Source organism: Bubalus kerabau, chromosome 4 (genome assembly GCF_029407905.1).
Source record: "Bubalus kerabau isolate K-KA32 ecotype Philippines breed swamp buffalo chromosome 4, PCC_UOA_SB_1v2, whole genome shotgun sequence".
Lineage (NCBI taxonomy): Eukaryota > Metazoa > Chordata > Mammalia > Artiodactyla > Bovidae > Bubalus > Bubalus kerabau.
In genome coordinates, this window is record NC_073627.1 from 55,078,510 (window position 1) to 55,100,272 (window position 21,763).

At 39.3% G+C, this 21,763-nt stretch overlaps 1 protein-coding gene across 1 annotated transcript in view; it reads left to right on the forward strand.

Annotated features, from left to right (window-relative positions):
• HSF5 (heat shock transcription factor 5) overlaps positions 1–17,648 on the forward strand; it is a 54,277-nt gene extending 36,629 nt beyond the window's left edge. Inside the window, exon 6 of the mRNA XM_055577507.1 lies at positions 15,386–17,648. Coding sequence (XP_055433482.1) covers positions 15,386–15,456 — 71 coding nt within the window. The 3' untranslated portion in view covers positions 15,457–17,648. The remainder of the gene's footprint in view (positions 1–15,385) is intronic.
• The last annotated feature ends 4,115 nt before the right edge of the window (positions 17,649–21,763 follow it).

Consider the following 21,763-nt stretch of genomic DNA (forward strand, 5'->3'; position numbering starts at 1 on the left):
TGCAGGACCCTCAGTCTTTATTGTGTCACGTGGGATCTTTAGTTGCAGCACATGGGACCTAGTTCCCTGACCAGGGATAAAACCCAAGCCCCCTGCATTGGTAACATGGAGTCTTAGCCACTGGACCACCAGGGAAGTTCCCAGGAATTAGTTTTTGTAATGCAAATGTAAGGAGAAATAGTTGCAAATTATTCTTCCTTGATAGAACTTAGTCTAACAAACAGCTGGGCTATAAGAACACTGGTACATATAAGGTCCTATGGCATTAAAAGATTTTAACCACATTCAGTGCAAGATTTACATATTGTTAGAGGCTGTACAATACAGTCAACAGGAAGAAACCTTCTGGTATTAGAAAAAACTAAATTAAAATCCGGATTGTTTACTGAGCCTCAGTTTCATCTGTAAAATGAGGATAATAAGGAGACATATGTTTATATAAAACATATAACTGGCTTAGTATGGTGCCTGATATATAGAAAATACAGGGTAGCAATAGAATTTTAGCAAAATTGTTATTTTCATAATACTTATTATTTTGATGTTTATTACTGTCAAATATTTTTCTAAATGAGTGGTCTCATTTTAAATTCATGAGAGCTCTTAGTGTTCCTGGCAGCCCTGTAATATTTCCCTAGTCAGTACACTCCCCATTTTCCAAAGCCACTCTATCATATCATCTCTGCTCCAACTTCCAACACAACTCTTCTCTTTTCATTCTCAGCTTTGACCTTGTTTCTTATTTTACTGAGAAGATAGAAGCAGCTAGAAGAGAACTTTCATATCTCTCCACTAACAAATCTATCAGTCTACCACTTGTGTAACCCTACACTTTGCCTTTCTTCATTTTATAATGGGAAAAGGCCAGTCCTTCCATTTGTGTACAAAATCCCCTTTTGTGTACTCACAGACTTAGCCCTGAACAGTTATCCTCCCCTTACTCTTCAATAATCACATTTTACCTTTTATATTAGATAATTCCCATTAGCATACAACCATGCCATCACATAGGTTCTGTGTTGAAAGTAATTCCTCTCACTTTCCCTTCATTCATATTTTCATCCAGCTACTACATTTTTTCCTCTACCCGCTAGAGAAAAGCTCCTTGAAAGCATATCCTTATCTCAACCAGATTTTCTAATCGGGTTTTCATTCCTGCTACTCAGCTGAAACTGCTCTTATCAAAGTTTTCTATTACTGCCATGTTGCCAAATCCAGTGATCTATCTGTTCTCAGTCCCCTGCACCTCGGCAGCATTGAACCGACAACCTCAACTTTCAGTTGGCTTCTGGAATATCACCCTTTCCTGGATTTTCTTCAGCTTCACTGGCCACCCTGTAGTTTATTTCACTAAATCTTCTTTGTCTGCCCTCACTTCTAAATATTGATGAATCCCAGAGCTCAATTCTTGGACCTCTTTTCTTCTCTCTCTAGTCAGTTCCTAGGTTGTATCAACGAGTCTCATTGCTTTTATTGTCTTCATAGTGCTGACTCCTAAATTTATATCTTAAGTCTCAATCTTCTCTGAACTCCAAATGTGCATACCTTTTTTTCCCATGCTACCTCTTCATTTGTATGTCCAGTAGTGTCCCAAATACATTGTAACTCCTTTTCCTGGTTTTACTTATTTCAGGAAATAGTACTTCTAGCTACCTCTAGTCAACCAAAAATCTTGAAGTCTTCCTTGACTCTCTTTGCTCACATCCCATGCATCAGCAAATTCTATCAGCTCTATCTCAGTGTAGATCCAGAATCTGACCACTTGCCACCTTTACATGCTGTCACCGTGGTCCAAGCCACTGCATCTCTTGCCTAATCTTCTTCCACTGTGTGCTCCTCCAGTTTTTGGGTTTTTTTTTTCTCCACACAGCAATCAGAGTGATCCTCTTAAAATTATTTCCCTGCTTCAATTTTTCCAGTGGTTTTCTATCACATTTAGAGGAAAATGTAAAAATTCGTACTATGATTTTGGCAACTGCTCTGACTTTATCTCATACCACCTTCCATCTCCCTCATCTGTTCAAGCCACAGCAGCCTCTTCACTATTCTCTGAACACACCAAGCATGGTCCTGCCTTCCCATTTGGTCTTCTCCCTCCCTGAAATTTTTCTTTACCCAGGTATTCACATGGCTTTCTCATTACATCCAGTTCTCTACTCAAATGCCAGCTCATCGTGGGAACCGTCTTGACTATCCTGTCTGTAATAGGTACCCTATTCCCCATGTCCTGCCCTCCCTCAGTCCCTATTCTTCATCTTCCTTTGTCTTCTATAGTGCTCATCACTACTTGACATTTTATATTATTTTTCTCTCCCTCTGAAGGTAAGCTCCATGAGGACAAGAATTCTGTTGTGTTCATCTCCAGCCCCTGCAGGATTGCCTGTGGCACTCAGTGTTTATGTACCATTAGATCTTATTCATATGCTTAAAAGATCCTGGGAAAAAATGATCTTTAAAAAAATTGTGGTAAAATACACAAAACAAAGTTCAACATCTTAACTATTTTTTAAGTGTATAGTTCAGTGGCCTTCAGTCCATTCATACTGTTCTGCATTATCTCCACCATCCATCTCCAGAACTCTTTTCATTTTGTAAAACCAAAACTCTGCTTATTAAACAATTCTTGTTTTTCTTCTCACCCACCAGCATCTGGAAAACCTATCTTACTTTCTGTCTCTATGAACAGTCTTTAATTAGCCACCAAAAGATAAGTTTTGAACATCTGAGGAGTCAGTCACCCCATAGGTTGCTTTTAATGAGTGCTTTTTAATAACTTCCCTAGGGTCAGTCCAGTGCTAGGGACTCTAGGGATATGAAAGTAGCACCCTCTGCAGTTCTATTCTGCCGGAACTAAGAACTACACGTGTCTTACTAAAGGTAAACATTCTGCATCTCATTATTGTGCTCTGACCGTGAAAACTGAGATATGTTTGGTTATGAGTTATTTTTTATAGCCATTTCCTGCTTTCCTCTCCTTTTTGTCCCATCATTTCAGACTGAGGAAAGTATACATTTTTAGGGGAAATTCACATAGCATAAAACAACCACTTTAAAGTGAAAGGTTCTGTGTTGTTTAGGACGTTCATAGCGTCCGTGCGCTGTCTGTCTGGATCCAAGACTGTGCATCACTCCAAAAGAAAACCCTGTTCCTTAGGCAGCTGCCCTCCGTTCCCTCCTCTCCAAAGCCCTTGGCAACCACCAGTCTGTGTTCTGTCTCTATGGATTTACCTATTCTGGATATTTTGTATAAATGAAATCATAGGATATGTGACCTTTTGTGTCTGTTAGGTTGGTACAAAAGTTATTGTGGTTTTGGACTATGAATTTTAAATCATTATAACTAGGCTCAGACACATCTTTGTTAATCAAAACAGGAGCCATTATAATCAACACATTTTGGCCAATGAAGAATAAAATTGTTTATTCTCCTGGAGTGTAAAAATCCATGCTTCAGGATTCCATGAACTCTTGGAGAATATTTTCTACCTCCTGCTGATTGTGGAAGCGTTATCCCTGCAAATGTTGTTGAGATGGTTGAAGTGGTAGTTGGCTGGCAAGAGGTCAGGTGAATATGGTGGTTGAGGCAAAACTTTGTAGCCCCATTAATTTAACTGTGGAAGTGTTGGTTGTGCAGCACGCGGTTGGGCATTGTCGTGGAGAAGAATTGGGCCCTTTCTGTTGACCAGTGCCAGCTGCAGGCGTTGCAGTTTTCAGTGCATCTCATCGATTTGCTGAGCATACTTCTCAGATGTAATGATTTCACTGGGATTCAGGAAGCTGTAGTGGAGCAGACCAGCAGCAGACCACCAAACAGTGACTCTGACCCTTTTTTTGGCTTTGGGAAGTGCTTTGGAGCTTTTTGGTCCACACATTGACCCGATCATTGCTGGTTGTCATATAAAATCCGCTTTGCATCACACGTCATAATCCAATTGAAAAATGGTTCACTGTTGTTGGGTAGAATAAGAGAAGACGGCACTTCAAAATGACAGTATTTTTTATTTTTGGTTAGCTTATGAGGCACCTACTTAGTGAACTTTTTCACCTTTCCAATCTGCTTCAAGTGCCCGATGACTGTAGAATGGTTGACATCCATTTCTTTGGCAACTTCTCATATAGCTGTAAGAGCATCCGCTTTGATGAAGGCTCTCAGTTGGTCGTTGTCAACTTCCGATGGCCTGTCCACTATGCTCCTCGACTTCGAGGCACTCATCTCTGCAGAACTTCTTGAACCACCACTGCACTGTATGTGTGTTAGCAGTTCCTGAGCCAAATGCACTGTTGAGATTGCAAGTTGTCTCTGCTGCTTTACTACCCATTTTGGATTCAAACAAAAAATGCTCAAATTTGCTTTTTGTCTAACATCATTTCTCTAATCTAAAATGAATAAAAAATAAACAGCAAGTAATGTCATAAGCAAAAAAACATAAAGTGAGAAATGTGCATTTAAATGATGTGTAATATAACATTTATTTAGGAATGTATCCCAGTATCAAAAGGCAAAGTTCAGCAGTGCAAAACAACAATTATTTTTGCACCAACCTAATAGTTTATTTTACTTAGCATGGTGTTTTCAGGGTTCATCCACAAGGTAATGTGTATCAGATCTTCATTCCTTCTTATGGCTGAACAATATTATTAATATATTATATGTATATATATGACAGTTTTTTATCCATTCATCTCCTGATGGGCATTTGGGCTTTTTCTACTTTTTGCTTATTGTGAATAGTACTGCTATAAACACTGTACATATATTTGAGTATCTTCTTTCAATCCTTTTGGGGGTATACCTAGGAGTGAAATTGCTGGATCATATGGTATTTCTGTGGTCATATGGAATCAAGATTGCTGGGAGAAATATCAGTAACCTCACATACACAGAAGACAGCACCCTTATGGCAGAAAGCGAAGAAGAATCAAAGAGCCTCTTGATGAAAGTGAAAGAAGAGAGTAAAAAAGCTGGCTTAAAACTCAGCATTCAAAAAATGAAGATCATGGCATCTGGTCCTATCACTGCATGGGAAATAGATGGGGAAACAGCGGAAACAGTGTCAGACTTTATTTTCTTGGGCTCCAAAATCACTGCAGATGGTGACTGCAGCCATGAAATTAAAAGACGCTTACTCCTTGGAAGGAAAGTTATGACCAACCTAGATAGCATATTGAAAAGCAGAGACATTACTTTGCCAACAAAGGTCTGTCTAGTCAAAGCTATGGTTTTTCCAGTAGTCGTGTATGGATGTGAGAATTGGACCATGAAGAAAGCTGAGTGCCAAAAAATTGATGCTTTTGAACTGTGGTGTTGGAGAAGACTCTTGAGAGTCCCTTGGACTGCAAGGAGATCAAACCAGTCAATCCTACAGAAAATCAATCCTGAATATACATTGGAAGGACTGATGCTGAAACTGAAACTCTAGTATTTTGGCCACCTGATGCGAAGAACTGGCTCATTGGAAAAGACCCTGATGCTGGGAAAGATTGAAGGCAGGAGGAGAAGGGGACACAGAGGGATGAAATGGTTGGATGACATCTCCAACTCAATGGACATGAGTTTGAGTAAACTCTGGGAGTTGGTGATAGACAGGGAAGCCTGGTTTGTTGCAGTCCATGGGGGCACAAAGAGTCAGACACAGCTGAGTGACTGAACTGAACTGAATTGATGGTATTTCTATGTTTAACTATTGAGGAATTGCCAAACTATTTTCCATAATGGCTGAACCATTTTACATCCCCACCAGCAATGTACCAGAGTCCTCATTTCTCCACATCTTCCCTAACACTTGTTATTTTTCACTTTTTATCATCACTATAGTCATCCTAAGTAGATTTGTCTATCTTATTGTAGTTTTAATTCCATTTCCCTCATGATTGATGATGTTAAGCATCTTTTCATGTGCTTGTTGGCCATTTGTAGATCTTCTTTGGAGAAAAAGATATTTTTGACAGCTGAATAATAATACTCCATTCGATGAAATATTCTCCTGTTTTGGTTAAATTTCTCTGGATTAAAGCCCTAGTGTGTGCTGTTAGGGCAGTAGTCAGTAAACTAGCCTGTGGACCAAATCTAGCTCACTACTTGTTTTTATATGGCCTGCAAGCTAAGCGTGTAGCTTACTCTGTGTCTTACTTCATTCTGCTGCTATAATAAAAATAACATAGACTAGATGGCTTATAAGGGATTCCCAGGTGGCTCAGTGGAAAAGAGTCTACCTGTTGATGCAGGAGATGCAAGTTCAATCCCTGGATTGGGAAGATCCCCCTGGAGTAGGAAAAGGCAACCGAGTCCAGAATTCTTGCCAGGGAAGTCCCATGAACAGAAGAACCTGGCAGGCTACAGGCCATGGGGTTGCAAAGAGTTGGACACGACTGAGCACGCACACACACCAAGTGGCTTATAAATAACAGTCTGTGTGTGTGTGTGTGTGTGTGTGTGTGTGTGTGTTTCCTCACAGTCTCAGAGGCTGGAAAGTCCAAGATCATGTGTGTGTGTGTGTGTGTGTGTGTGTGTGTGTGTGTGTATGTATGTTTCCTCACAGTCTCAGAGGCTGGGAAGTCCAAGATCAAGGTGCGAACAGATTCAGTGTCTGCTGAGAGTCTGCTTCCTGGCTCATAGACTGCCTTCTTGCTGTGTCCTGACGTGGCAGAAGGGGCAGAGGAGCTCTCTGGGTCTCTTTTATAAAGGACTCAAATCTCATTCTTAAGAGCTCTACCATCAGAACTTAATCACCTCCCCAAAGTCCTGTTTTCTAACACCATCATATTGGGGGTTAGGTTTTAATATCAATACAAGAATTTTGAGGAGATACAAACATTCAGTCTGTTGCACCCTGCATTAGAAAGTCCTAATTCTTAGCTTCTCATTTTTTCACAGCCCTGATCACTGATGGCCAGAGAAGCCCTTAAGAATCAAGAGGGGTCCTTGGTTTGTTCCTGGGTTTCAGCATCCTCCAAAAAAAAAGAGTCAGTAGATACTTGTGGGGAACACTCAAAATGAACTATAGTATTCATTTTAGTTCTCATAGATGACTAAGTATTTTTTATTTCAGTAGATACTAAATTCCAAGTTTAAAGTATTATTGATAGGAACTAAATGTAAAATTTCTTTTTTTTTTTTTTTGACTGCAACAAATGTTTATTAAAGGTCCTCTGCTTGATTCCAAGTTATGGCCAATGGCTAAAATTTCTTTGGTCTATAAAACTTTGACCATGATATTCACCAACATTATTAACTTTCTCAGTAAGTAAAATAAAACTCAACTTTCTTTCCTTTGTCTGCCTCCTTCCCTCAAAACTCAATGTTAAAAGGTTACATATTCCAAAGTATTTAAGATATAATTCCAACAGAGCTCTGCAACAAGAGTTGTGCTATCTCAAGATAATCAGGTTTCACAGTTGAGGCAATTCAAAATTAACTCACTATTGCTCCCAAACTGATTAAGAACTGTTCACTGGCAACTTAGAGAATCTAAAGAAATCCAATGGAAACAAAAACATTTTGTAGATTTGCATATACATCTAAAAGTTAGATAGCGAAAATGATTCCTGAAAAGTTAAGATAGCCACAAATCTAAGGTGGTGGTTGTGGTAACCATTTAGCAATATTAGGTTTGGGTTTTTTTTCTTACACTTCTACTTAAAATGTTTCACCATTATTTTAAAACCTTTCAGTGAAAAAAAAAAAATCGCTAGAGGTTACCAGAGAAGGCATTAAAGACAGAACAACTCTATACATGCTTCTATTTACCTGCCTTTCAGAGCCCTTAAATACCACTGTGTTAACAAGAAATCTATTTCAAACTGCAGTCTATAGACCAATTTCTATGCAATGCTATTTTTTAAAAAACTAAAAAATGTTCAACTTCAACTGCTGAAATTCACAGATATCAATTCAATAGAAATGTCTGAAGCATCTTCTGAAATCCTTTGCCCCGATACTCTTTTCTAATCCCGATGCGCCTTTCCAATCACAACAAAAGTAAAAAAAAAAAAAAAGAAAGCAAAAGCACATGTGATATCCATCACATGTCCTTTTAGCATCAATCTCATTAAGGAGGCAGAGAACAAATTTGTTTACTTTCTTCCCTATCCGTTGACTAAACATTTTTTAAAAAATTATTTCCCAACTGGTGTCTTATAATGAAATGTGCTAGAAATGTAAACACTGGCCTTTCTGTTCAGGCTTTTATATTTCAGGAGCAGCAGGTTCACTCCTGATGTCTTTGACATCATTGGTTCTGCCCATCAAATAGAATTCTTTGTTGGGAACAAGATTGACAAAATGAGCAAGGCGGTTGGACATGGCATAAAAAGCTGAAATTGCAGCTATATCCCAGGCATCTTCCTGGTTGAAGCCATGCACCTCAAGCTTTTTGAAATGGTCATCTGTTATGTCATCAGCTTGGGAAATAGCAAGTGCAAATTCCAGCATTGCCTTTTCCCGGGCAGGGAGGTCAGACTTTCTCCAGTTGATACAGACCTGGTCAGAGAGCACTGGGTTTTTCGAAAAGACCCTGTACCAGGCACTGTGGACAACCACGCTATATGAGCACCTGTTGCCCAGGCTGGTCACCAAAATGATGAGTTCCTTGTCAGCTCTGCTGAGCTGGCCTGTTTTCTTGTTACAGATGACATTGTAATAAGCAAAGAAGGCTCTGAATTCCAATGGCCGGTGAGACAACACTTGAAATACATTTGGTAAAAATCCTGTCTTCTTTTCTATCTCCTCCATGAGCTCTAAAATGTCAAAAGGCAGGTCCTTTTTGTAGGGAATGGGGTAACGGCTGATGGGTTTGGATTTTTCTTCCTGCTGCTGAAACTCATAAAGGCGCAAGTTCAGGGTCACCAGAGGCAACTTTTTCCAAAATTTATTGGTCACAAGGTGAAGAAGAGACGCCGGCTGCACGACGCCGAGACGGCAGAGAACCGACATTCCTAAATGTAAAATTTCTAAAGTATCACTTGAATTTCAGTTGTAAGTATCATTAAGAGTATCTTCCCTCAGTGAAGTTCCAGCTTTCACATTATTTATGGTAAAAATAAGAGAGTTTATTAAAATCATCTCTGAAGACTTCTTTGGCCCCAAATTCTGAAGTACTGTGATGCCAACATTAACTGTTAGGATGTCATTATGTTGCTCAGTAGCCCACTGAACTGTGGCGTCCTGTATCTCAGAACTTAATCTGAGACTGAACTGAGACTGAATCTGAGACCCTTCTGTAACTGAACTGTTTTGAAAATTTATCTTCTCACACTTTTTCTTTGACTTTTTTTTTTTCAAGTAACACTTCAGGTTGATGAGGTGTCCTGATCATACTGATTTCAGTAGATGTGCGTTTTGTTAGAAGGAGGCTGTTAACGACAGTCATTGCCATGCCTTGTGTAGGCCGTTTGAACACGTGTTGACTTAAGAAAATACCATTCAGATAAAAAAAAATCAAGTACAGAAAATTAGACTCAATAATGCTCGTCCAGTTTCTACAATGATTCTGTGCGACCCCATAGATGGCAGCCCACCGGGTTCCCCCGTCCCTGGGATTCTCCAGGCAAGAACACTGGAGTGGGTTGCCATTTCCTTCTCCAGTGCATGAAAGTGAAGTCACTCAGTCCTGTCGGACTCTTTGAGACCCCATGGACTGCAGCCCAAATGTATTTCAAGTGTTGTCTCACCGGCCATTGGAATTCAGAGCCTTCTTTGCTTATTACAATGTCATCTGTAACAAGAAAACAGGCCAGCTCAGCAGAGCTGACAAGGAACTCATCATTTTGGTGACCAGCCTGGGCAACAGGTGCTCATATAGCGTGGTTGTCCACAGTGCCTGGTACAGGGTCTTTTCATTTCCTTCTCCAACAATGAAATTACCCTAAACCAAATACACCCAGATATTAGTCTTGTTGTAGAAGCTACACTCTCTTATGTTTTGATAGGTTACTTTATAGTTAAGGGAAATTGAACATTTAAGAGCAAAGTTCAGTCCATTCCTGAAGAAAGGACTTCTCATTTTCCTACAGCTATTGCAGGATTCTGGATGAGATTTCATTAAGGTAATAGCCCCCAAGCCCTAGAGAGTGCTCTTAGTAGGAATTTGCATTTCCAGGGAATTCCCTGGCAGTCCAGTGGTTAGGACTCTGTGCTTTCATTGCTGAGAACCTGGGTACCATCCCTGATGGGGGAACTAAAATCCTGTGAGGTGCAGTCAAAAAAAATTCCCAAATGAGTCGATGCAATACTCCTGTCCCTGGAGGCCTTTTGGCTCTCAGATAAACTCAGCTACTTTGATTCTCAAATATTTACTTCTCTGATGAGCATAGAAGATTCCTGAATAAAGTCCTAGAAACCTCTAGTAGCATCAGACTAGTTGCTGTCTTTTTGCATTTTTATTGGTCTCTATGCTCTTCATTCCTTGATTGGCAGTTTTGTTAATGAAGGAAGCTCACCTTAATAATAAAATTATCAGGTTTAGATACTTGTTATTAGAAGCTATGTGCCAAATTGGGGACTTTGGCAGCCCCAAATTGGGGACTGTGTGCCAGCAAATTTGAAAAACTCTGCAGTGGCCACAGGACTGGAAAAGGTCAGTTTTCATTCCAATCCCAAAGAAAGGCAATGCCAAAGAATATTCAGACTACCGCACAATTGCGCTAATTTCACATGCTAGCAAAGTAATGCTCAAAATTCTCCAAGCTAGGCTTCAATAGTAAGTGACTGAAAACTTTCAGATGTTCAAGCTGGATTTAGAAAAAGCAGAGGAACCAGAGATCAAATTGCCAACATCCGCTGGATCATGAAAAAAGCAAGAGAGTTCCAGAAAAACATCTGCTTCATTGACTACACTAAAGCTTTCGACTGTGTGGATCACAACCAACTGTGGAAAATTCTTGAGGAGATGGGAATACCAGACCACCTGACATGCCTCCTGAAAAACCTGCATGCAGGTCAAGAAGCAACAGTTAGAACTGGACATGGAACAATGGACTGGTTCCAAACTGGGAAGGGAGTACATCAAGGCTGTATATTGTCACCCTGCTTATTTAACTTACATGCAGAGTACATCATGCTAAATGCTGGGCTGGATGAAGCAGAGCTGGAATCAAGATTGCCGGGAGAAATATCAATAACCTCAGGTATGCAGATAACACCACCCTTATGGCAGAAAGCGAAGAAGAGCTAAAGAGCCCTCGGTGAAGGTGAAAGAGGAGAGTGAAAAACTGGCTTAAAACTCAACATTCAGAAAGCGAAGATCATGGCGTCCAGTCCCATCACTTCATGGCAAAAGAATGAGTAAACAATGGAAACAGTGAGAGACTTTATTTTTTTGAGCTTCAAAATCACTGCAGGTGGTGATGCATTCATGAAATTAAAAGATATTTGCTCCTTGAAGGAAAAGCTACGACAGACCTAGACAGCATATTAAGAAGCAGAGACCTTACTTTGCCAACAAAGGTCCGTCTAGTCAAAGCTATGGTTTTTCCAGTAGTCATGTATGGATGTGAGAGTTGGACCATAAAGAAGGCTGAGCATTGAAGAATTGATACTTTTGAACTGTGGTGTTGGAGAAAACTCTTGAGAGTCCCTTGGACTGCAGAGAGATCAAACTGGTCAATTCTAAAGGAATTCAGTCCTGAATATTCATTGGTAGGACTGATGCTGAAGCTGAAGCTCCATTACTTTGGCCACCTGATGCAAAGAGCTGACTCATTAGAAAAGACCCTGATGCTGGGACAGATTGAAGGCGGAAGGAGAAGGGGACGACAGAGGATGAGATGGCTGGATGGCAACACTGACTCAAGGGACGTGAGTTTGAGCAAGGTCTGGGAGGTGGTGAAGGACAGGGAGGCCTGGCGTGCTGCAGTCCATGGGGTTGCAGAGTCAGACATGACTGAGCAACTGAACAACAACAAATCCCAGTCATTAAGGCTAAGAGGGTTTGTTGCTCACACTACATAACTCATTCTGAGGCTGTTATAGAGCCATACCGGCTATTGTTACTTTTTTTTTTTAAAAACTTATTTTGGGATATTGCCAATCAACAATGTTGTGATAGTTTTAGGTGGGCAACGAAGGGACTCGGCCATACCTATACCATACATGTATCTGTTCTCCCCCAAACTCCCCTCCCATCCAGGCTGACGTATAACATTGAGCGCAGTTCCCTGGGCTACGCAGTGGGACCTTGTTGGTTATCCACTGAGCTACTGTTACTTTAAACATGCCTATCTGTGATGTGCTCTTGTTCATTGTTTGAACCTATCAGTAGGATAAAGTTTTTAATAAATGACAGTTGTCTACTGAAAAAAAGAGGATTTGTTGTTGTTCTTCAGTCTACCTCCCCATAAGAGGTCTGTAGTTGTTTTATAGTCTTAAGCCTTGTTTTATAGTCTTTCCCTTTGTCACCGATTCAGTGGACATGAACTTGGGCAAACTCTGGGAGATGGTGAGGGAGAGGGAGGCCTGGCCTGCTGCAGTCCATGGGGTCGCAAAGGGTTGGACACAACTTGGCACCTGAACAACAACAACAGCCTTTGTCATTATCAGGAATTCCTGCTCTGCTTTCAGAAGAGGGCTGCAGTTAGGTCTATTCATATTCCAAAATCTTGTTTTAGTATTTTCTATTACTACATGCCCTGTCCTCCTTATTCTGATGTGGAGTTGAAGTGTTTAGAGAATGATCATACTTACATATTACTCATTCTGTATCCTTTGATCAGCTTTTTAAAATTCTGATGCCTAGGTTGCACTCTGTACCAATTAAATCAGAATGTATGGGGGTAGAAGCCCTAGATCACATTTTTTTTTTTTTTAAGATCCCCAGGTGATTCCAGTTTGCAGCAAGATTTAGAAACCATTGGCTTTAATAATCATTTAGTGTAGAGGTTCTTTCAGTCATCTCTTTATTACTCAGGATTAATTAGATGACCATATAACTGCATTTCAGTTACTTGAAAAAAAGATGTTCTATAAATTAAGATATAACTGTAGTCATTATCCCTGTTATTTAGACTGTAAAGAAGCCATTTTTGTGGTAAAATATATATAACATAAAATTTACCTTTTTAACTGTTTTTAAGTGTACAATTCAGGGGTGTTAAGTACATTCACATTATGTACCACCACCACCACCACCATCCATCTCCAGAACTTTTCTTGTCTTCCCAAACTGAAACCATATCCATTACATCCTTCCCTGCAGCCCCTGGCAACCACCATTCTACTTTTATTTCTATGAATTTGACTACTTCATATGAGTAGAATTGTACAATATTTGTCCTTTTGTGACTATTTCATGTTGCAGATCATTCATGTTGAAGACTCATTCATGTAGCATGTGTCATAATTTCCTTCCTTTTTAAGGCTAAATAATACTCCTTTGCATATATCTACCACACTTATTTTCCCATTCATCCATCGATGGACTCCTGGATTACTTTCACCTTTTGGCTATTGTAAATAATGCTGCCATGATCATAGATATACAAGAAGCCCATTTTAAGTGATAAATTGATGTCTGTTCTTCTGCAAGATGCTTATCTGGATAAATTGCATGTTCTTAATGCAGGAGACCTGGGTTCGATCCCTGGGTTGGGAAAATCCCCTGGAGAAAGGAAAGGCTACCCACTCCAGTATTCTGGCCTGGAGAATTCCATGGAATGTAAAGTCCATGGGGTCGCAAAGAGTCGGACACAACCGAGCAACTTGCACTTACACTTTCTTTTTTTTTTTTTTTTATACTTTCTTTTTTTAACTAATTTTTTTTTTTTTTTTGGCTGCAAGGCACAGCATGCAGGATCTTAGTTCCCCAACCAGGGATCGAACTGATGCCCCCTGCAGTGGAAGCATGGAGCTCTTAACCACCAGATTGCCAGTGAATTTCGAAATTGCTTGTTCTTCATGGATAGGTTGTACTCCTTTTCACCAGATGAGCTAGTACTTTTCTTTAGTAATTGATCTTCCTTTTACAAAAGAGGGCAAAAATTAAGTACTGTTCCAAATGCTCTCTAGATTTTCTCAAAGGTGGTGGTAGAATTATTGTCTCTCATCTCTCCTGCTCAGGCTGTTGATCAGTCCCACAGAAGTTGTGTTTTACAAATATCGTAACAGAAGTCTCTGTATGTCTAGTAGGAAATTAAGGATTCATTCTGTGTAGTTTAGTTTAACTCCAGAATGCTACTAGGACAAAATTGTAAGCTTAAAAATCAACCTTAAAAAGGCTCCCAGGTCATGTTATTCTGAGTGAGAGAGTGAGTGAGTGAAAGTCACTCAGTCTTGTCCGACTCTTTGCGACTCCATGGACTACAGTCCATGGAATTCTCCAGGTCAGAATACTGGAGTGGGTAGTCTTTCCTTTCTCCTGGGGATCTTCCCAAACCAGGGATGGAACCCAGGTTTCCCTCATTGCAGGTGGATTCTTTACCAGCTGAGCCACAAGGGAAGCCATGCTATTCTACAAGTTGTAAACTAATTAGATTGAATGTAGAAGCCACGTTTGTTCAGTTGCTTAGTCTTGTCCAACTCTTTGTGACCCCATGGACTGTAGCCCGCCAGGCTCCTCTGTCCATGGGATTCTCCAGGCATGAGTACTGGAGTGGGTTGCTATTCGTTTTTTCAAGGGATCTTCCTGACCCAGGGGTGGAACCCATGTCTTCTGCTGCTCCTGCATTGGCAGGCGGCTTTTTTTTTTTTTACCACTGAGCCGCCTGAGAAGCCTGGAAGTCACATTAGTTACTGAGGCTGTTTAACTCTGTTTCTATACATAGCCTTAGTTTTTTTTTGTTATAGAACCTAGTACCTGAGCTGAGAGCTCACTTTTTTACTTCTTCCCATTCTTAATGAACCCACTTTTTGTCTCTTGACCTCCTTGAAGGTTATTTTTTTTACCAACAGTTCAGATAGACACTTTTATAAGCAAATCAGCTGCATTAGTCAATAGGTGGAAATTTTATGGAGGCAATCAACTTTGGAAAGGTAGTGTTTACTTAATTTAACATTGTTTTTCGTAAGGCATTACTTCATAATCCTGGAACCTATTTTTATAACATTGAAGAAATGAATTTTCATATGTGTGTTTATTGTACTTCGATCTTTTTGACACTTTTTCTTAATTTTATACTTATAATAAAAGTCAGCTGAAATGAAAAAAGGCTTAGTGACATCACTAAAAGGAGAGACATTTTAAACTTTGTTAGTCTCTTTGGGTTAATGACTGAGCTGCATCTGTGCTTTAGAGGTACAGAAATGCCCTAAAAATTGAGAATCTGATGAGATAATGTAATTTTAGAGCCCATTCTACAGGTGAAACATGGCAGCTTATTCTTCTTGTTGAAAGCCTTGTCTATCAAACTCTACAGTTTGAGAAACAGCATAAACAAACCTTTTTTTTCTTTCTAGATCTTCATCTGCTGGTGGATGTTGCCTGCAAGCAGGAACACTTTCCAAATGAGGAAGAATTAAAAGAGTGAGGAACGGGTGAAACTGTGACGTTGTGCACTAGCTGTAGCTGGAGGCAGGCCAGCCTGCGCGTGACACACTGTTGGGATTGTTTTCAGTTCTGTTAAGGAAAAAAAAAGTATTTTTGTTTTGTTAATTGAGAATTTTGTTAATTGAGAATTGGAATTTGATATTTACTACAGCTGTTCCGTTCAGATTGTTCACCTTGACAAACTACACAACATCTAGCCGTCTTTTGTTTGTTTGTTTGCTGCCCAGATCCCTTTCAAATGAAAAGTCCTGGCCTTCTGTTACAGTCAAGAAGCACCTAAAAACAGCTGCGTGTACGGTGCCGGAGAGCAGTCTGTGTGGGTGTGCTGATTTGTCGTCTTGCCACTTTCAAGCAGTAGTCAGTGCAGCTCCACTGGGGAGTGCAGTCTATCTGTTTCAAATCGCAGTGTGATCCTTTTAGAGAAGAGTGTGAGAAGCAAAGGCATGTGAGGTCACCAAGATCACAGGTCTAAATGGGTCAGGAATTCCAGGGAAGAAACTCTGGGGAAGAGTTAATTTTCTAAATGATTAACCAGGAAATGCTCTCACTTCCTCACCCAGCGTTCTGTTTCAAGAGCAGGGCATCCGGACTTGGACCATCCATCACACTTAACAGCCCCTTATTCTTTTCTATTAATGGGAACTTTCTTCTATTTTCATATCTTTCTTTAATTTTAATGATACAGTATCATAAATGGTAAGGTTTTGTTAATGTATCACTTGTTTAATATATCTTCTAAAGAAAAGTATTTTAACTTGTTTAATATAATTGTATTTATAAATGCTGGTAGATTTCAAGTTTTAAAGCTTTATATTTTTATTAATATTGTGAGTAGAAAGATAAAGGATGCCTGTGTAATATTTTTATTTTTAAAGGGGAATGTACAATGTGTGAGCAAAACCATTAAGAGATTTAACACAGTGTTTATACTTACATTCAGTAAGTATAAATTCTCAGCTGTAAAAGATACTGTGTGCAAATTTTGGGACTAACTGATTAGTAGTTACCTAACAGAAGCTGTACCTTTAACAGTTTATGTATGGTTTAAGCTTCTGAGAGAAGTTTGGATAGTGGGATAGACTTAACATTTTTATCTCATCCCCTCTTTAGGATCCTAAATTCGAATAGTAGAATTGTGGAACTGGTTTTTAGGAGAGGTATCTTGGATATCCAGTTTCTGTGGTTGATTCCTCACTTGCTCATCCAATGACAGCAAGAAGCTTTCTGATTTTAAAGTTTTCAGTTGACTAGAACTTTCTTACTGGATTCTGCCTCAGTTTTCCTTATAAGCACTGCAGAAACAAAAGGGAAGCCTAGGAATATGAAACTAGTGAGAAAGGAAAGGCACGTAGTGATATGTGACATAAATACTCTTTCAGCCATGGTGGGTGTAACAATACATTTTTTAAATTGCGTTGTGCCTTCCCATTGATGTCAAACCCTGGAAGTATTACAGAGATAGTAGTATTTTAGAAAAGGATGAACTCTGTTTTGGTCTGCAGTGACTCACTTTAGATATGAAAATAGGTTCTGAAAAGTGACCTCTTTGGTCTATCTGATTAGACTAGTCCATGTCGATGTGATGAACATTTATTTATCTTTATCAGCAAGGTTTAAAAGATGAATGGATTATCAAGACTCCTACATCTTTTGGTCAGACTCTGTATTTTGGTAGAGTATGTGAAGAGGAGACCCAGTTTCTAAATGAAGGAACTTTGCCTTTTCTCTGTCATGTTGAAAAAGCTGATAAGTAAAATATCGTGATATTCCTTCCCTTAACTATGCCTTTCTTGGCTTCATATATGTTGAAAGAGATAATATCTTTAGAGGAACATGTGTCAAGCAGGAACCTTGACATGGATTTGGTTTCAGTTGTTTTTGAGTCTTAATTAATGAAATGCCTTTATCAGCTTTCCAAACTGTTTTTTTATATATTGATACAACAGATCGGGGAGCTGGATCTCCTGCTATACTCACATGCCTGCTACTCATCAGCTAAAGCTATCATTACTGTCTTGGAAAAGTGGCAAAAGATAACATAAAATCTTTGTGTAAATTAGTCAGTAGGGTCTGATACAGGCTGACAAGGTTCCTGACTAGCACCTCAGTATTTCAGCACCTTATACACAAAAAATTTCAATCAGTCAACAATAAAGTGAGTGTTTCAACTAGACTTGTTGTCTTGCTTGTTTTTACTGTTGAATTGGTGATCAATAGAAACCTCATTCATTACGACTAGTAATCATATTAGTAAAGTTCAAAAGGAAATACGCTCTGTTTTTCAAAGAATCCGACTTAAAAAGTCCTGAGTTTTCTTCATTCACACTTGAATAGAGGTTGAATCATTAAAATGCCATTGAGGATAAGGACTGTTCTTAGACATGCTTTTAGAAACCTAGGTTTGGGGAAAGAACCAATGTCTTCAGTAACTTTAGTCAGTGGAGATGTGAAGGTAGGTCCTGAAGGGTGATCTGTCTCCTGTGGAAGGTTGGTGGTAGGTGTCAATGTGGGCACTTCATTACCACAGTGATGCCATCTTTATGGAAGTTAAAACTGCTCAGGGATGACTCCAAAACTTTGAAGCCAGAGAATAATTTATCTTGTTTATCAATTCTGCTGACTTTTCTTGTCAATACTGTGTATTTAATAAGCACAATATATCAGTGAACTAAGCCCTATAGAGCTGTTTGGTTTGATCCTGAGTAACTCGAGGTACCCAGCCTCATGATACCTATTATCATCGTTCTCAGATCTCAGGGTTTCCTCAAGAGAGAGCAACCACATCTGTATTTTTTTCCTTTCAACTAAGTATCCATACTAAGCCTTTTAGGTTGGGTATCTTAATTCCTTTGCAGGTTTCAAGCAGGAATAGGCGAGACAAAAACAATCAGTAGGTTACTGTTTGTTTAAAGTTTAAAGATGTTTTTGCATATATCAGATATGTAATAAAATATATTTAAAATTTTTTGTTATACTTTATATGGAATACATAAAAACATAAAACCATAGCAGACTTTTAAAAAATTATCTCCAGAAGAATTAGATCTATTTCTATTCTTTAGGAAAGGAGCTATAAAAGGTCTATATTTGTATTATGTTCTTATGGTCCAACCAGTAAAGAAAAAGTGCTAAATTAAGAATTTACTTTAGAATTTATCTCTCAGCTCTAGGTGTTATTAGGCCTAAAATGCCAAAACTATACCAATAAACTCTCTTTAAAAATTTATTAAATTTTTAATTGAAATATAATTGAATTACAATGTGTTAGTTTCAGTGTGCAACAAAGTGACTCAGATACATATATATATATATACACACACATTTTTTTTCAGATTCTTTTCTATTATAGTTTATTCCAAGATACCGAAAATAGTTCCCTGTACTATATAATAGGTCTTTGTTATATAGTAGTTTGTACCTGCTAAGCCCAACCTCCTAATTTACTCCCCTCCACCACTTTCCCCTTTGGTAACCGTAAGTTTGTTTTCCATGTCTGTGAGTCTCTTTCTGTTTTGCAAATAAGTTCATTTGTGTCATATTGTAGATTCCAGATATAAGTGATATCATATGATATTTGTCTTTGGCTTGCTTCACTTAATATGATAATCTCTAGGTCCATCTATGTTGCTGTAAATGGCATTATTTCATTCTTTTTTAATGGCTGAGTAATATTCCATTGTATAAATGTACCACATCTTTATCCATTTATCTGTTGATGGACATTTAGGTTGCTTCCATGTCTTGGCTATTGTAAATGGTGCTGCTGTGAACACTGGGGTAAATGTATCTTTTCAAATTAGACTGTAAACCCTCTTTAGGGATAAAATTCTCAAGGTGACTAGGTCACTCATACCTTTTGCCTTCAGAGGCATTATGTCATTTAATCTTGACAACAAAGCTACAATGCAGTTATTATTCTCCACATTTTACAGGTGATCAATTTGCACAATTCTTTTGTGCACGTTAGAAATTGTTTTAAATTTTATGTGCTTCTTGCCACAATTTAAAATGTACTTTTTAACCACAATAAGCATGTAGCATAAATCTTAACCTTTTTTAAGTGTACTGTTAATCATATTCACATCATTGTTCATTTGTACAGTTTGGAAAGATTATTGGCATCAGGTTAAAAATAAAATGTCTGGCCACAGTCAAATACAATCTGGTCATTTTGAAAATTCAAATTTTAGAAACATACATCAGAAACCTTTGCATTCTTTCTAAAGATAATGTTACTAGAAGGGTTATGGTTCACAAATGTGGTAAAAGTTACTTGTTGCTATTGTTGTTGCTAAGTCGCTTCAGTCGTGTCCGACTCTGTGCGACCCCATAGACGGCAGCCCACCAGGCTCCCCCGTCCCTGGGATTCTCCAGGCAAGAACACTGGAGTGGGTTGCCATTTCCTTCTCCAATGCATGAGAGTGAAAAGTGAAAGCGAAGTCGCTCAGTCGTGTTCGACTCTTCGAGACCCCATGGACTGCAGCCTACCAGGCTCCTCTGTCCATGGGATTTTCCAGGCAAGAGTACTGGAGTGGGGTGCCATCGCCTTCTCCGGGTAAAAGTTACTAGAAGGATTATTTTTCACAAATGTGGTAATTAACCAAAAATTAGTTTTCTTTTTGTCTACACTCTTCTTATTAAGCATATATATTTACCCCTTTACTTGTATTTATGATATAGACTTACTTTCAGTTTCACATTGAAGGCCCAGGTCTGATCCATAGTATTATTTCACATCCCAGGGTTGTAAGAAGAATATAACAGATTCCAGCCCTCTGGCATCACCTAATGTAAAAGCCTGGTACAGGCACAGTTTAGAAAAGAGCTACTGAATTTAAATTTGCAGGAGCTGAAGCAAAACTTCATAAAATGGACAGAATTCTTGCCAGGGTAGCTGACTTAAGACAGCAATAAATCAGTGAGTGAGAACTACAGCACAGGATCACATTATTCTGACTTTGTGGCCTTTATAGACACTAAAACCTGGATGAGGAGACATCCCTTTGAACTTATATTTGCAAAACGTTGTGTCCATTATTTTATCTTATGGGTTTCCTTTTTTTTTTTTTTTTTTTGGTCTTTATTTCCTCATCCCGCCATCTCTGTCTCTTGGGTGCAGAATCTGCTTACCTATCTGTTCAGGTGGCCTTGATTTACTTGTGGGAACTTGCTTCCTCAGAGAAAGGTATTGAGGACTGAACTGGGTGCAGTTTGGCCGTGGCTCAATAGAGGGAGTTGGGGAGCCGAGAGAAGAGCGAGCTCAGGAACGTGTCCGGTGAAGTGTGCGCGCACTGTGCCCCAGGCAGCCAGGAGGAGGGGGCGGGACGGGGCGGCTGCCTCTGGCTGCTCCACCCTCACTGTGTCAGCAGGTAGAGAGCGTGATTGCAGTCCCAGGGGAGGGAGTCCGAGCTAGAACACCAATTACAAACCACAGGCTTCCTCCTCTAGGGAGTTGATCCAGAATTGTCTTTCTGGAAGGGAAGCACTTGAATCCTTCCGAACTTTCCAAGTCTATCCATGATTCAGAGACCTTGCCTTCTCCCTTTGGGATTGTCTGTGTTCCTGGTAGTGAATTGTTGCTGATGTATTTGCTTCTTTGCTCTTTCAAGATCTCATCATTTTTATATGCTGTTTGGGGAGAAAAAGGACTTTTGTTAGAAAGGAGATTTCAGAAATGGTTTTGGATCCTCTCTAAGTGTTTTTAGAATTCTTTGGGGACAGTAGCTCTAACCTTGGAGTAAGTTTCTGCCTTTGACCTGCATGGATTATTTTTTCAGGCTGCGGAATTTCTCGGCTCCTACCTGCAGTGTGGGGCACTTGGTTTGGTTGCAGAGTAAGAAGGTGGAAGAATGAACTGTACTTGGTTAAGCAGTTGAAACCTTTTCTTGAGCAGGATCTATAAAAGCATAATTGAATTTGTTTCACCCCCGTGGATTCCAGTGGGCCCGACAGCACAACAGGTTTGCAGATTTCTTTTGAAATTCTTTTTTTTCTCCCTCTGCCTCAGCGAAAGAAAGGAATCTATATAACAGGTTCATATTCAATTGCTTGGCTTTTCAGCACTTATTCTGAAGACTTAATAAGATTTTTTAACTTGACCTCTGAACACAGTGGGCTTTGTGGTTGAAGTGCATTTATATTTACTAAAGGGTGCACATTTTGAAATCTTAGAATAAGATTTTGTTTGTACAAAGACCCAAATTCTCAAGTGTGCCTAGAAATAGCACAGATCTACTCTACTCAGGATTATTTTTACTTTTTCAGGGCATTCTACTTAGAGCCTGTAG